This window comes from Maniola jurtina, chromosome 13, assembly GCF_905333055.1.
Source record: "Maniola jurtina chromosome 13, ilManJurt1.1, whole genome shotgun sequence".
In the NCBI taxonomy this organism is placed as follows: domain Eukaryota; kingdom Metazoa; phylum Arthropoda; class Insecta; order Lepidoptera; family Nymphalidae; genus Maniola; species Maniola jurtina.
In genome coordinates this window covers 10,643,040-10,659,660 of record NC_060041.1, presented here as the reverse complement: position 1 = coordinate 10,659,660, position 16,621 = coordinate 10,643,040, and the positions used below count along the sequence as shown (strand labels likewise).

At 37.7% G+C, this 16,621-nt stretch overlaps 1 protein-coding gene and 1 non-coding gene across 2 annotated transcripts in view; both read right to left on the bottom strand.

The window, feature by feature from the left end:
- Positions 1-501: 501 nt before the first annotated feature.
- Positions 502-16,621, bottom strand: part of LOC123870912 (fatty acyl-CoA reductase wat-like) — a 42,189-nt gene continuing 26,069 nt past the window's right edge. Inside the window, exons 4-15 of the mRNA XM_045914408.1 lie at positions 10,418-10,533; positions 9,074-9,196; positions 7,521-7,705; positions 6,984-7,067; positions 6,475-6,584; positions 5,738-5,823; positions 4,982-5,097; positions 4,307-4,429; positions 3,424-3,543; positions 2,893-3,083; positions 1,548-1,614; positions 502-1,035 (exon numbers count right to left, since the gene is read on the bottom strand). Coding sequence (XP_045770364.1) covers positions 933-1,035; positions 1,548-1,614; positions 2,893-3,083; positions 3,424-3,543; positions 4,307-4,429; positions 4,982-5,097; positions 5,738-5,823; positions 6,475-6,584; positions 6,984-7,067; positions 7,521-7,705; positions 9,074-9,196; positions 10,418-10,533 — 1,424 coding nt within the window. The 3' untranslated portion in view covers positions 502-932. The remainder of the gene's footprint in view (positions 1,036-1,547; positions 1,615-2,892; positions 3,084-3,423; positions 3,544-4,306; positions 4,430-4,981; positions 5,098-5,737; positions 5,824-6,474; positions 6,585-6,983; positions 7,068-7,520; positions 7,706-9,073; positions 9,197-10,417; positions 10,534-16,621) is intronic.
- On the bottom strand, positions 11,770-11,842 carry Trnav-uac. Its single transcript has one exon. It is a non-coding gene; the product is annotated as a tRNA-Val (tRNA).

Here is a 16,621-nt window from a genome sequence, read left to right as displayed (position 1 = left end):
TATTTACAATACTTGTACCTATTTAATCTCATTTATGAAATTAATCTCCAATAATCACAAAGTACCCAAACTAAAAATTCGATCTATCTTAAAAGTAAAATTATCTATCTTAAAAAAGCACATTAAATAAATATTATGTAAAAAAAATTATTGGTGCACATTAAGCCGGCACCACACGTGAGCAAAAATTTGAGCACAATCAATTAATATAAGGCGTACAAATTGAATTCTAACGCGCCATTTTAACCCTGTGTCAACTGTCAAAAGTACGATTTTAGTCCTTATTTTACATAGATTTTAAAGTTGAACCGTACTTTTGACATGATAGTTGACACATGACGCGTGAGAACTCATTTTGTATGGACTATATCAATTAAGGATGTCATAGTAAATCGTAAATACATAAGCCTGACCAGAAACATAAAAACTTGCTCTGGGGGTGCTAGTAGTAGGTATATGGTTTATGACCACCAAATAAAATATGGTCTCGTTTAAATTTTACGTATATGACGAGTGATGGCGAGGTACTTCATTTTTCTCGTCAGGCTTTACAGTGAGATGACGCCCTTGATGTTTGCCGACGAGCCAGCCTACATACCCGAACGACATCCTCAACTAAGAAAACTACTTACCAGTGACCCTATCCACAATCTCGATTTTTCAATTTGGCAATTCTTTGCGTTTTGAGATTTAAGGCCGATTCACACCAATTGCGTACATGTGACACGTGCGTCGTGACGCGCGTAAACCCCTAAAACACCGGGTTACGCATAGGTCCACACTTTACGCAAGCGGTGTGCCATGTTTCATACTCTACTGAAGTCGTCGAGCATAAAGGTACCTACTTTATGCGATCTAGCGTTATGTCTAATTTATTTAGAACAAAATGATTGACTTTCTAAAGGTGCAACATTTTTTTTTAACTAATTAAACTATAATCCGAAAATATAGAGTAAACCCTTTACTAATAAATAACCTAAGAATATGACTAAACTGAAAGCGCTGATCTTCACGAGCTGGTGAAGGTAGTATAATCTGAAAACAAACAAAATTAGGTACCTACATTACAATCCGGGTATCTTTAAAACATAAAAAACCGGCCAAGTGCGAGTCAGACTCGCGCACTGAGGGTTCCGTACTCGAATATTTTTTCCAACATTTTGCACGATAAATTAAAAACTATTATGCATAAAAATCTGTTTTAGAATGTATAGGTAAAGCCTTCATATGATACCCCACTAGGTATACTTAGTTATCTTACTTTGAAAATTGAAACACATTTTTTTTTTAAATTATGTAAACATAAATTCACGGTTTTCAGATTTATTCCTTTACTTGTGCTATAAGACCTACTTACCTGCTAAATTTCATGATTCTTGGTCAACGGGAAGTACCTACTTACCCTATAAGTTTTCTTGACAGACACGACGGACGGCCGGACAGACAGACAGACAACAAAATGATCCTATAAGGGTTCCGTTTTTCCTTTTGAGGTACGGAACCCTAATAAAAGAAGTAGAATGTAGGTATAAAAAGTATAGGTATACCTGTTCCACTTTTTCTTCGCTTCTGGTAATGTAGAAATGTCATCGTTAATCAGGTACACTCGTAAACCTAAAATTACAAAAAAAAAACTAAAAAAAAACCTGCTAATATTAACAGACCAGTGTTAATATTAGCAGGATAAATAAAAACGAGTAGTTAGATCCGTGTACCGACCTACTGAGTAGGTACATTCATTTGGGTTGTGCATTTAAATCTAGGTACTTAGGTTGAAATCTATGAGAGTTTGGCTTTGCTTAGACTTAAGTTTCAGTTAAAACGAGACAGACTTATGCCAGCGGTATAACGCTGTTTCGTTTTAACAGTGTCTTAAGTCTGAGCAAAGTCAAAGTGCGCTCAAACAATACCGCATGGAAATCGGTTCATCCGTCCGGGACTTGCGATAATGCAGACACACAGGCATGGGTAAGATGCAAAATTCTTCCTGCACATGCTTAGGTATGAATTTCCAGCCTAGTGCAATAGCCAATATTATACTCATCATCACCACAACCTACCGCCAGCTCACTACTTTGCACTGGTATTTTTAACCCCCGACCCAAAAAGAGGGATGTTATAAGTTTGACGTGTGTATCTGTGTATCTGTCTGTGGCATCGTAGCTTCTAAGCTAAGGAACCGATTTTAATTTAGTTTTTTTTTGTTTGAAAGGTGGCTTCATCGAGAGTGTTTTTAGCTATAATCCAAGAAAATCGGTTCAGTCGTTTGAAAGTTATCAGCTCTTTTCTAGTTACTGTACCTTCAGGTGTTATAATTTTTTAATTTACACTTGTCTTAGAATGAGAAAGGTTAAGATCATAGTCCACGACGCTTGCCAAGTGCAGAATGGCAGACTTTATGAACATTGTGGAGAACTCTCAACTTATGCAAGTTTTCTCGCAATGTTTTCCTTAACCGTTACAGGAACTACGTACCGACCTAGTAGGTATTTAATTGCTTAAATGGCACGATGTTGAAAGGAAACACTGTCTGGTCTGAGCTAGAGAGAGACCGCTACATCTCCTACATACGATCGCAATCGTCACTGAACTTTCCGTCTAGTGCAATTTACTCACCTGCTAAGAAAGTCTCAGGACATATCGCCGATGTTGAAAGGAAACACGGTCTGGTCTGAGCGAGAGAGAGACCGCTACATTTCCTGCATATACGATCGCGATCACCACTGAACTTTCCGTCTAGTGCAATTTACTCACCTGCTAAGAAAGTCTCAGGACATATCGCCGATTTTGAAAGGAAACACGGTCTGGTCTGAGCGAGAGAGAGACCGTTACATTTCCTGCATATACGATCGCGATCACCACTGAACTTTCCGTCTAGTGCAATTTACTCACCTGCTAAGAAAGTCTCAGTCATATACTCCCAGGACATATCGCCGATGTTGAAAGGAAACACGGTCTGGTCTGAGCTAGAGAGAGACCGCCACATCTCCTGCACATGCTGATCACTGAATTTCCAGTCTTGGACGGAGAAGTAGAATAGGATGTTAGCCATCTTTGTCAACTTCTTGTAGAATTTTAACATCCTGTAAGAAAATATAATAGAAGATTTATCATAAATCAATGAATAGAAGAATGAGAAAATATAGTAGACTAGATAATGCCCGTGACTTCGTCCGCGTCAATTTAGGATTTTAAAAATCCGGTGGGAAATCTTTGATTTTCCGAGATAAAATTAGTCTATGTCACTCTCCAGATCTTTAACTATATACACAAAATCACATCGCTCCGTTGCGACTTATCTGAAGGACAAACCAACACACTTTCGTATTATAATATGGTATTGATAGTGATATAAGGCTTTTCTTTCCCTGATGTGTGTTGAACCAGTTAGTAGGTACGATAGTTTCTAAGGTAGGTACTTACGCCCGTCTTCTCCCCGTCAAGGCACAGAAAGTGTCGATGAGCAGTGCTGGCAGGTAGTGCAGGAAGAAGTTGTAGAACAGGAACAGATAGTAATTATTCGTGGGGTTCAGTCCGTAGTACCTGAAAATAGAGATTTTGAACAAAATCAGCTACGCAGCACTGGTTTCGTAGGCACTTTCGTAGGCGACTGAATGGGTTCATATTACATGGCGTAGAATCGTTCTAGATGGAAGAAAGTGCAATTTATGAGAGTGGAAGGAATTCACTACTAAAGTGAAGATTCAAAACTACCGCACTCCGGTAGTTTTGAATCTTCACTTTAGTAGTGAATATGTATAGCTACTTTTGTTTAACATTATATACTAGATAGCTACCTATTCATCATCATCATCAGCCTGTGGACGTCCACTGTTGGACATAGGCCTTCCCTAAAGAGCGCCACCACACCCGGTCCTCAGCCTTCCTCATCCAGCCACTCCCCGCCAGCCGTTTCATATCGTCAGTCCATCGTGCTGGAGGGCGTCGCACACTACGCTTGCTTATACGTAGTCTCCACTCAAGGACTTTCCGGCTCCAACGGCCATCGCCTCTACTACTGTACGAAAGGCATGGCCTGCCGACTGCCACTTCAGCTTGCTAGTAGTTTGAGCTATATCAGTGACCTTGGTCCTCCTGCGAATCTCCTCATTTCGGATCTTATCCCTCAGGGAAACTCCTAACATAGCCATCTCCATAACTCCCAGAGCAACTTTGAATTTGTGGACAAGGCCGTTTGTCACTGTCCACTATTCAGCATCATAGGTGAGGACGGGAAGGGCACACTGGTTAAAGACTTTAAGCTACCTATTATAATCATTAAAATACCTATAGAGATAATACGTACCACACTGCTTTCATGGTGGGTATCACAATTCCGAACCTCCTGTTGTATTCAATAAACTCGCCCCACGTGACCGGAGTCTGGGCACCAGACACGTAGTTGTAGATCGGTATGTCTGATGTTTGGCTGAAAATGAATGTTGTACCTAATTAGAACGCTAAAAATACTTAGCTACCTAATATACTACCCAAACACTGCCCAATACCAATAATAACCATTTGCCTTTACTTGTAGTTTTAGTGATTTAGTATTTTTCAAAGCCGTTATTCATTAAACCTATACCCTAGATCGGTTTCTACACAGCATCGCTTAGCGGCATGACTTTGCCGGTAGGGGGATAACTAGCCACGGCCGAAGCCTCCCACCAGACCAGACCAAAGATACCTAATTTAGAAAATATAAATTCCCAAATTGCCCCTGCCGGGAATCGAACTCGGGACGTCCTACTCATAAGACCACAGCGCTCACCACTGCACCAGGTAGATCGTCGGAGTATAACTACGAAGTTTTTATCCAGTAACCAGTTGTATATCAAATTTTTGAAAAGAGCAACCGCCGAGTTTCTTGCTGGTTCTTCTCGTTAGGAAAGGCGTGATGATTCAAAAGTAGGTAAATACTTGTAAAAGTTTAACTGAATAAAAATATTTTGAGTTTTGAATGATTTTTTTTGCAGCTTACTTTTCTTTATATTTCATGGCTGTGTGGTAAGCGGAGACTATGATGGCGTTCACGCAAAGGTCTACAGGCACCATATCGGCAGTCTTCGTCACATCCATGTACATGGTGCGCAGAACCTGAAAATAGCATAGAAATAGCAAACTAAGTATTACTTAGTACATAACAGATAGTTAAACGAGTTAGGAAATGGCTTAGTGGAGAATTTATCTAACTATATATTATATAAGTAAATATATTAATGTTTACAATTTGACGATTTCGATCAGGACTTAACTTGGAATTTGGATGGACAGTCAAAGGCCGTAAGTCGTTTAGCACCTTAATGATCACATTCGCGTGGTACGGTTATGCACATGCGTTAGGTGTGTGGCGTGTTTATAGAAAAAGGGCATAAGTGCGACAAGTTTATGATGCAATTGTTTCGCAGAGTTGCTACTCGAATTCTGAGGCTGACCCTACCTACTAGGTAACTAGTTACAATAAGCAAGCCACTGAATTGAACTTTGTCCACAGGTAGATTACATTTTGGATATCTCAGCCATGGAAGTAAGTAGGTAATAACACAATAGCTCAACGGTTGAGGAGCGGACTGAATTCCGAAAGGTCGGCGGTTCAAACTCCACCCGTTGCACTATTGTCGTACCCACTCCTAGCACAAGCTTTACGCTAAATTGCAGGGGAAAGGGGAGTATTAGTCATGATTAGCATGACCAATATTCTTTTTTTTAACTAATAACAGCTATTATGAAGACTCACCCCAGTGCCAATTCCCACCACTAGTCCAGTGGGCCCATACACGCTGTCAGTCCATCCTCTCACAGGCTCGTCGTAAGTCGACACGACTGGAAATTACAATATTGATTCGTTGACTTCAAGAGCTATGGAGTGATCTATCCTAATCATCACCATCACCGTTAACTCTGTCTGTAACAATACATCTGAAACTTCTAAAGTTCTACGTCTAAACCGATTTTAATGCGATTTTAGAATAATAGAACATAGCATTACACATATGCATTCGCACATCGTTCATCCGATTGAGTTGAAAGTTGTTGGGCTTCGCGGTGAGGTTTCTGGCGTAGTAGGTACCTACCGTCAAATCTACCTAAAACAAGAACGGTTACGCACTCAGCCGATCCGAATTCGTGAAAATACGGATATAAAAGCTCGGACCGAATTCGGATATTACTCACACACTCAGAATCCGAGGTAATACGAAAAACTACTACGGCTACTTCATCTGGTCCGAATTTCTTACGAAGACTCGGATGATGTAGAGACATCGAATGACGGAAGTCGGATGTAGAGCGTAAACTACCATACAAATAGTTATGATTACTTACTTCGAAACGTATTTTCACGGATTCGGATCGGGTGCAGTGCCGAACCGCTCTAAGTTGTGAGCGAGTTGACTCAGTTTGTATTTTGGCTCAACTGCAGTTGAAAAAACTCCATGGATCTATGGGAGAAATGGGAGACAAGGAGAAACTCACCGATTGAAGGTCGCATGATACAAATGGGCAACCCCTCCCCGTATATCCTTACAGCTTCTTCCGCGATCGCTTTTGTGAAGCAGTAGGTATTTGGGCGATTACCAAGGATGCTGGAAAAAAAAACATTATTCCAATAATCGAATTCGAGACACTTACCTACTCATATCAATGATTATATATTTAATTTTTTTTTAAATTCTTTTAAATATTAAAAAAAATGTTTATTGTTATATACTAGATGATGCTTGCGACTACGTCCGCGTAGTGATAGATTTTTGAACATCCCAAGGGAATTTTTAATTTTCCGGGAAAAAAAGTACCTACCAGGTAGCCTAAAGTAAAACTATTCGTATTCGTACACACGAGATGCAAGCTATCTCTTTACCAAAATATAGATGTTGCCCGCAACTTCGTTCACGTGGATTAAGGTTTGTGAAACGACTTTGGATCGATAATTCTCGGATTCTGGTTGGTGCGTAAAGGACTTAAGGAACTTAAAATTTACTTACGTGGGCAAAATAGATTCAATGAGATTGTCATCTAGCTGAGATACAGCCTCTAAAGCTTCCACGGACATCGGTGGATCATAGAATCTGAAAATAAGTATAAAAGTAAATATAGATAAGTATTATGTATAAAGTAGTAATTAGAAACAAGATAATATCATCATCTAATTTAGGGCAACAAGAAACTGCATCTAAAATACCTAATTTAAACTTAACTTAACTTAAGGGATGCAACCTGTTAAGACACGCTGACCCATTCCCATCTACATGGAACCAACAACAGAGTTGGTGCGGCTTGTGAAACGGCTGAAAAAGCTAAAGATTGCAAATACAGGGGTCTAGGCTCCGAATATGAGTTTGTTCCATTTGGTGTCGAGACCCTTTGTCCGTGGGGTACTACTAGCGCTTTAAGGCTTTTTAGGGAAATATCAAAAAGGTTTGTCGACATCACAGGAGACCGATGAGCTGGCAGCTACCTCGGACAAAGAATTAGTCTAGCCATTCAAAGGGTTAATAAACAGGTCTAAAGATCTAACTTACTTCTCTTCAATATACGGCAAATGCGTATTCGAGAATGCGGTCGAGACATGAGTTATTGCCTTCAGATTCCTGCATTCTTTCGCCAGTTTGAGCACTTCCTTGGTACCTCTGACATTGATACCAGTAGCTAATGACAGCTTCTCGTCGAACTTGACTGTGGCGGCTGCGTTTATTATTATTGTCACCTAGAAATTATTAATCGATTAGAACAGGTTGATCGATCGGCAAATCTAATACACAACAAGATCATAAATCATACCTTACTACTATTAGGTAAGTAGTAGGTACCTAGCTAGATACTAATTAGCCAACTGCTGACTATGATTATTATTTGTTATTTGTTATTATGATTATTATTCTATTTAGTGTCATATCCTTTACATACAAGTGTAAATTAAAAATTTATAACACCCCCGACGATCCAAAGTATTTGAGTTTTCCAAAACATCATTTTCAAATAAATAATTATGTATTTCGGCAACGTCCATCTTGACAGCTTGACATTTGTCTATTGACATAATATTATGAACCTAACGGTTATCTAACCTTCTTTTCTACAAGAAAACTAGAAAAGAGCTGATAACTCTTTAACGGCTGAACCAATTTTTTTAGATTATAGCTAAGAACACTCTCGATCAAGCCACCTTTCAAACAAAAAAAACTAAATTAAAATCGGTTCATTCGTTTAGGCGCTACGATGCCACAGACAGATACACAGATACACAGATACACAGACACACAGATACACAGATACACACGTCAAACTTATAACACCCCTCTTTTTGGGTCGGGGGTTAAAAATGATGGATTAAAAGAAACTGAAGCAATAGAAGGTTTCATCGGAGTAACATATCTTTGATAAGAAGATAGAAAAATCATGTGGAATAGGCAATTAATTTGAGTTTAAAATAATGAAAAGTAGTAAAATGACGCCAAAAATTATTAAAACCAAGTTAAAAGTTCAGTAATAGTAATAGGTATAAAAGTAAAATACAAAGTGTAAAGAAGGGAGGAAGAAAGAATTAATAAAAAATAGAGAAAACAGTCTGTACCTTTAGTAAAAACTAATAAGTAATTAAAATATCGGGGAAAATTAGAACTACGAGTAGCTAACGTAACAGTGAGGATGAAATTAAAGGGAATATTAATAAATGAAAGTTACATTTACGACGCGCCATGTCTTGTTCCATATGGAACAAGACATGGCGCGTCGTAAAGTGAAAAAAAAAAACATGAGGAAAAGAGAAGGAGTAAAGTAGTATAAAAGGAAATGAAGGGATAAAACTGAATGGGACTAGTGTGGGAGAGTCAGAATATTACGAGAAACTATTTTATTTTAATTTTATTTTTATTTAAAGGTTTACTAGCGATTTAACATAAACTTAATAACTATAATAAATACATTGGTTTTTCTATCATGCTCAACTATGTTAAATCATTTTAAAGTCAATCATACACTATAGAGACGAGAAAGAAAATTATAAACAATGTGAAGCAATAAAGTATATCCTATGAAGTCAAGTAGAGTTTTAGAGATTGGCTTGAAAATGTACCTTTGACGTAAGCATTTTCCTGTCCTCATCGCTAAGACCGATCCCAGGCATCTCCATGTCGCCGATAACGGGTACCACTTTATGAATGCCTTTTGGATTTTCTTCGTGAGCTCTATGGAATAACTGCGAAAATAAACAACGTTTAGTCAAATATCTACCTGCTTTTTCTGGCAATATTAAACTTTATTTGTGTCTCCTGGTGGTCAAGACCTGCCTCATCAATCCATACTATCCATACTTCCATACTATCCATACTATATATACTAATATTACAAATGCGAAAGTGTGTCTGTCTGTCTGCTGCCTTTTCACGTCCCAACAGTTTAACTGATTCTGACGAAATTTGGTACAGGGTTAGCTTATATCCCGGGGACGGACATAGGCTAATTTTTATCCCGGAAAATCAAAGAGTTCCCACGGGATTCCCAAAAACCCATCCGCTTAACCGATTTGTATGTTTGGTAGCGAGGTAGCTTGCGTCCCTGATATTGACATAGGCAACTGTTTATCCCGGAAAATCAAACAGTTCCCACGGGATCTTTAAAAACCTAAATCCACTCGGACGGAATCACGGGCCTTCCCTAGTAACACATAATATTTACCTTACAAGAGGGTTAATGGAATGAATATACTGCATGTCAGCAGGAAGTTCTTGAATTAATATTTTTGGACACAACGCTAATAACCAATTTTTTAATAACAGAGAGGAAATCGCCGACTACCTTTTGAAGAATTTTAGGCTTAAAACCCCTCATAATTTAAGGCTTATTTTTGTGGTAATCCTCACATATGGACATAACACTACGATTTGTAGAGCCACACTCCTATAATTCTTTTACATATTCACATCTCTAGACCAAAATTATTTAACTCAAAATATTTAACACTTTTTTCAGAAACTATGAGAAACTAGTTTTTGATAATTACCAGAAGATAATATTAAAATTGCAAAAAAATACTTGAAGGAAGTTACTTATTAAGTTTTAATTGCTTATGCAAAACATAGTTACTTACTAGTTTTATTTCCATAAAGACCAAAAAATGCGGTTATCTCAAAATGTTTCTGAGTTGAAACAGTTTTGATTTGAAGAGCTATTATTTTTATCACTTTTTTTTCTTTTTTTTTATAAAGAATATTAGCCATGCTAATCATGACTAATACTCCCCTTTCCCCTCCAATTAAGCGTAAAGCTTGTGCTAGGAGTGGGTACGACAATAGTGCAACGGGTTGGGTTTGAACCGCCAACCTTTCGGAATTCAGTCGGCTCCTCAACCGTTGAGCTATCGAGGCTCTAGATCATACTTTACACAGACTGATAGTCCTATCTAATTAAATATACTTACGAATTCATCCAACATATCATGGAGTCTTGAAATGGGATCCTTGCCTTTCTTCGGTCTGACCAAAACGAATAGCGTGTCAATATCACCACAGGACCTCAACAGCTTTTCAATCAAAACTAAAACAAGGGAGGAAGAATGGTTATGCCTACATACATGATCACTTCATCCATGCTCATCCGTACTATTATACTCGTCCGTAATAGGCAAGTGTAAGGAATTGGTGATAAGTTAATTTTTAGGGCTTCGTACCTCAAAAGGAAAAGCGGAACCCTTATAGGATCTCTTTGTTGTCTATCCGTCCGTCGTCGTTTACTTGTACATTCTAAAACAGATTTTTATTTATTTTTGTGCATAACAGTTTTTGATTTATCGTGCAAAATGTCGGAAAAAATACCCGAGTACGGAACCGTCAGTGCGCGAGTCTGACTCGAACTAGGCCGGTTTTTTTTTAATTAACAGACTAGCGCTTGGCTGCAATCAGACCTGCTAGCAAGTGATGATGCAGCCTAATAGTCAAGACTTCAGCGTCCTGTTCAGGGAGTCCTAGATTCGATCCCGGTCCACGCACCTCTGACTTAACCTGAGTTATGTGTTTGCTGTAACAGTGAAGGAAAAATGGCATGGAAACCAGTAGGTATGCCCAAGAGTTTTATCTACATAATGTTTTCAAAACTGTGCGAATTCTACCAACCGCGTTTAGACAGAGTACCGTGGTGGAATAATGGCATAAATCCCTCCCATTCTGCAGTAATGGATCAGTACTGGATCAGGATCAGTAATGGATCAGGATTGAGATTTAGAGTTGATAATAAAGCAAGTGTACCTATCTATAGTATCTACCTAAGTGACAGGTCGAGATGGCAATCGGAGTATAAGGCGGGGTATCGCAAGTCGGAACATGGTGAATGATGTTTACTTTTATCACGTAAAAACAAGGGTTAACAAACCGATCAAGAGCAAGTCTGACTCGCACACAAAGAGTTCCGTATGTGCCATCGTACAAAAAATAGCACTTTTTTATTTATTTTAATTTGCATGGCGAAAATTTTGTAATTTTTATTATTTGTTGTTATGTCATACACGCTCATATGAAAATTTCAACTCTCTACCTATTACGTTACGGTTCATGAGATACAGTCCGCTGACAGACATACAGACGGACGGAGAGCGGAGGCCTAGTATTAAGGTCCCCTTGGCACCCTAGGTTCGGAACCCTGAAAACGACAATTCACGCGGGTGAGGTCGTCAGTGACAAAAGCTAGGTCGTGTGTGAAACACAAAAAAAAATAGACTAGGTTAAAAGTAAGTTAACCTTTAATAAAATGCTATAATAAAAAAAATATGTAAAAATATGATTCCGGCCAGGATCGAACTGGCGGCCTTCTGCGTGTAAAGCAGATGTGATAACCACTACACCACGGAACCCGATGCTAATGCAAACTAAATATATCGGTAAAAGCTGTTCACTTAAAAAACAAGTTTGCCGACGAGCGCGACGGCGAAAACATAAATATCATCAACGGTCATTATTAGATTTTGAATGTGGAAAAAAACAAAAGTTTTTTTCGCGATTGGCGGCCGAAATACTATCACGAACTTACAAATTAGTTCTAATATTACCTATAATTTAAGTACTTCTAGTCTATGAAATAAATAAGCTAAGCGACTACTGTCGCGTTCGCCTGAACGATAATATTATCTTTGATTTCAGTAGTCCAGTCGACTCATTTTTAGGGTTCCGTTCCAACTGCCCGTCCGGTTCCGTAAGGTTTTTAGTGTACCAAAAGGGCCTTATTACTAAGACCCCGCTGTCCGTACATCCGTCCGTCTGTCAGTGGGCTGTATCTCGTGAACCGTACTAAATAGAGAGTTGAAATCACAGAATAAGTTTTATTGCCGCTATAATAACAAATAATAAGGAGTTCAAAATAGTCATTTTGAAAATAGTCATGAAAAAAAAGTGTCATGTACGACGGTACGGAACCCTTCGTAAGCGAGTCTTACTCGCACTTGATCGATTTTAGGGCACCTACACAGCTGTTATAGCCTAGGCTGTATCGATATTGATTAAATATCCAGGTACAAACCAAACTATAGGAATATACCTAAACATGCAATATTGAGTAAAATAAGAATTCATAAGTAGATTAAATATTATGTAATATAAGTACTTAATTTATATTAATAACAAAATAAAACAACGTGACATTAATATAAATTTTATTTATTATGTATATTTATATGAGCTAGACAAACAATCACCTTGAATAAATAGTTTTACAAAATAAATATTACATTGTAGAGGTAAATATAATATAGAGACTACAGCAGCACCTTCTCTACCACACGACTCGCCTTCAAACTTATTCTGCCATCTGTAGGAAAAAAACATATGATTAAAAAACATAAAAATATATAGAAAACCACACCAAAGACACCCAACAGTCTAAGCGAAATATTACATGCGTAAAAACTCCATGCTTAAAATTTTGGAGCACTTCCAGAGGCGGGAAATGTACGATACATAAAATAAATAATATAAGTACGCATATCACACTAATATTATAAAGGAGAAAGTTTGTATGTGTGTATGTGTGTGTGTGTTTGTGTGTATGTTTGTTACTCCTTCACGCAAAAACTACTGGATGGATTGGGCTGAAATTTAGAATGGAGATAGATTATACCCTGGATTAGCACATAGGCTACTTTTTATCCCGGAAAATCAAAGAGTTCCCACGGGAATTTAAAAAACCTACATCCACGCGAACGAAGTCGCGGGTATCAGCTAGTATAAAATAAATACGTTAAATATAGACTCGAAATATATTCTATACTTATTTAATAAGTAAGTAGCATGAATTCTTGGTTTGGAGTATTAACAGCACTAAGAATAACTCTCGCACTGATCCTGTACTCTCAGTACAAGATTTTACTTTTCACCAACGTTGATAGTATTTTTGAGGACTTCGCCTGTGTAGGTGTTAGCTGGCGGGCGTGCTCTGCCTTTTTGGAGTGTTTTTTTTTTGTTGTTAAAACTGACTGGAAAGCGCTCTAAGGGGCCCGTGCCGTGCGTGTGTCGGCGAGCGCCGGCACAGACGGCGTCCATACTTGTATAGTTTCCCTAACTTGTTACAAATAACTAAAACTTGACATAGGCTAATCTTTGTAAAGCCAGACGAGAGAAAAAAAATAGTATTTTAGAGAGTCGAAACATCCATTTTACTTTGACGTTATTTCGTTTCGACTCTCGAATACTATCATAATTGGTGAGAAGTAAAATCTCATACTGAGGGTAAGGTGTGCATATAGAGTGGGAGTGTAAACACAGTAGCGCCATGTTTCAGCGTCTGAATTTTCTGTAAACTTTTCTTTAAGTCGGATATATTTTTTTCGAAAAATAGTTTATTCAGATACAAGTTAGCCCTTGACTGCAATTTCACCTGGTGGTAAGTGACGATGCAGTTTAAAATGGAAGCGGGCTAGCCTGGAATGGCAGTTTTTACAGCCGATACCTATTACCTTTGGGAGTTTACTTATTTAATATCTAGCCTCTTTCCCCTATGCATAACACGTACTTACTTAAGAAAAAATCTGATAAACTTGAGGCTATGTGACCGTGAATTCCGGTAGGTACGGAATAAGTAATGGCACCAAACAAATTTACGAATAATAAAGCAAGCATTAAAAAAAGCAACACACGAAAATAACACACACAAAAACCACTTACCTCGAAGATACACAAAAAACATCAAAACACTAAAAATCAAGTCATGCAAAACACTCTATGCTCGGAGTTCGTACCCATCATCATTGGACAAACATAAATTATGATTAAGGTCGATGTACGGTCAAACAAGACAATTATTACTATAAGATTTATGATGCTAAATCACAGATTAGATATAATCACTTCTAAAGCCTGAAACACACAAGTAGGTAACACTCCGAGAAACGAATCCGACGCAGTTTTAAAAGTTGTAACACCTGCATTGTAAGTTTAAGTTAATTTTAAGTTTTATTTTGCGGAACACTGTACAACGAGGACTTTAGCAGTTTTTCTTTTTTTCTTGAAAACGAGTTATAATTATTAATTTTTTATTTGAACCAAATAATAGTTCACCAAAATAATATTGAAATAAATAAGTAAGTTAATCAACGCCCACTGTTGATCTCAGTAAGGTGCATAGTTTTTAACCGACTTCCAAAAAAGGAGGAGGTTCTCAATTCGTCGGAATCTTTTTTTTTTTTTAATGTATGTTCCCCGATTACTCAAAGACCCCTGGACCGATTTGGAAATTTTTTTGTTTGAAAGGGTATACTCTGCCGGTGGTCCCATATAAATTTGGTGAAGATCTGATGAGTATCTTCGGAGATGGAGAACAGAACTCCTCAATGGATAGGAGCAAATTGCTCGCGATCAGTGTAATAGCTTAGTAAACAGTAGGGTTTTAACTGGGTATAGCATATTATAGTACAGTGGGGCCACTAAACATTGTGAAATAAAAAAAATTCAAAAGAAAAATAAAGTCGAGCGAGCATATTAAAACAAAATTAGAAATAAAAGAGTGAAGCTCGCCCGACTTCACACCTAGGTACATTACACGTGTAGCTAAACAAAAGTTATTTTTTACTTTTTAGTGTTTGTGGTTTTTGAAGTCGGTTTTATTTTTCTTTTTTTATTTATTTACATTACATTAGATAACTCTGACATTGAATTTGTCGTAAAGTTAGGTACAATCAGAAGGTCAGTTTTGATGATTATTATGGTTTAGCAGGTAGGTATATAATAGACGTTGATGCAAAAAATCGTTCGATGTTTTTGAGGTTGATCAAAATACTGAATCATAATTATGTGGAGTTTGATTATTTTTAACCCCACTCCAACGGCCCAAAAAGAGTGGTGTTATAAGTTTGACGTGTGTATCTGTGTTTGTGTATCTGTCTGTGGCATCGTAGCTCCTATACTAATGAACCGATTTTAATTTAGTTTATGTTGTTTGAAAGGTGGCTTGATCGAGAGTGTTCTTAGCTATAATTCAAGAAAATCGGTTCAGTCGTTTGAAAGTTATCAGCTCTTTTCTAGTTACTGTAACCTTCACTTGTCGGGGGTGTTATAAATTTTTAATTTAAACTCATGTGATATCTTTGCAAAATAAATGAAAATTAGATTTAGGTTTACCTATATTTAATACGAGAGGAAGGTACTAGCATTTTCCTCATAAAGTGTATTTAGCAAACTAGATAAATATAATAATAAAACTGTAATAAGTATTTATCTAGATACCTAAAATGGAAATAGGTAACCATAATCTACCACCAGGTATAAGGTAAGACCTAATTATATTCTGTGGTACAGGTATAAGGAAAATAGTTCAGGTTATTTACTGTACATACTCGTATAGTAAAATTTATTTAGATACTCATCTTGTGTATCCCTATAGCATTCGACAAAGGAATTAGGTCTCAGAGAAGCCATACATGTACGCATCTTGAGCAGTTGATCGTTTGGACAATGTATGGACCACTCAAGCATTTAAGCTGTCAACTGGTCTCTTGTATAGATGGGTATAGACCACGCGAGCGAATGCTCATTCTATTCCCACTATGTCTAATTCTCTTTTGCATAAAGAGACAGAGTGGGACTTCGTCTGTGTTGGTGTTAGCTGGCGGGCGTGCTGTGCCTTTTTGGAGTGTTGTTTTTTGTTAAAACTGACTGAAAAGCGCTCTTAGAGGGGGCCGTGCGTATGTCGGCGAGCGCTGGCACATACGGGGTCCATACTTGTATAGTTTAAGTAACTTGTTACAAATAACTACAAACTTGACATTGGCTAATCTTTGTAAAGCCAGACGAGAGAGAGAATAGAGACAGAGCAATGCTCGGTCGCTGTTTATCCAAGAGAATTTGACAGGTTGAAGAGTGAGCATTCTCTCGTTTGCTCTAATCCACCTTATGACAATGAATTAGACCAGACTCTTAGTGGAATTCCGTATGCTCAATATGCAGACCGCATTCTGCATGGGGTTTGCGGTGGCCCGCTGTAATATTTCAGAGCTGTTCCAAAGATATCCGAAGATAATGCCCACTGCATTATTAGTAAGTATATAATATTATCAAACTAGGCAAAGCCTATGTTTTGGTATATCAATTTATATGTCAAAGTTCATTCGCTTTTATTTATTGTTTGGAATTTATATAAGTGCAAT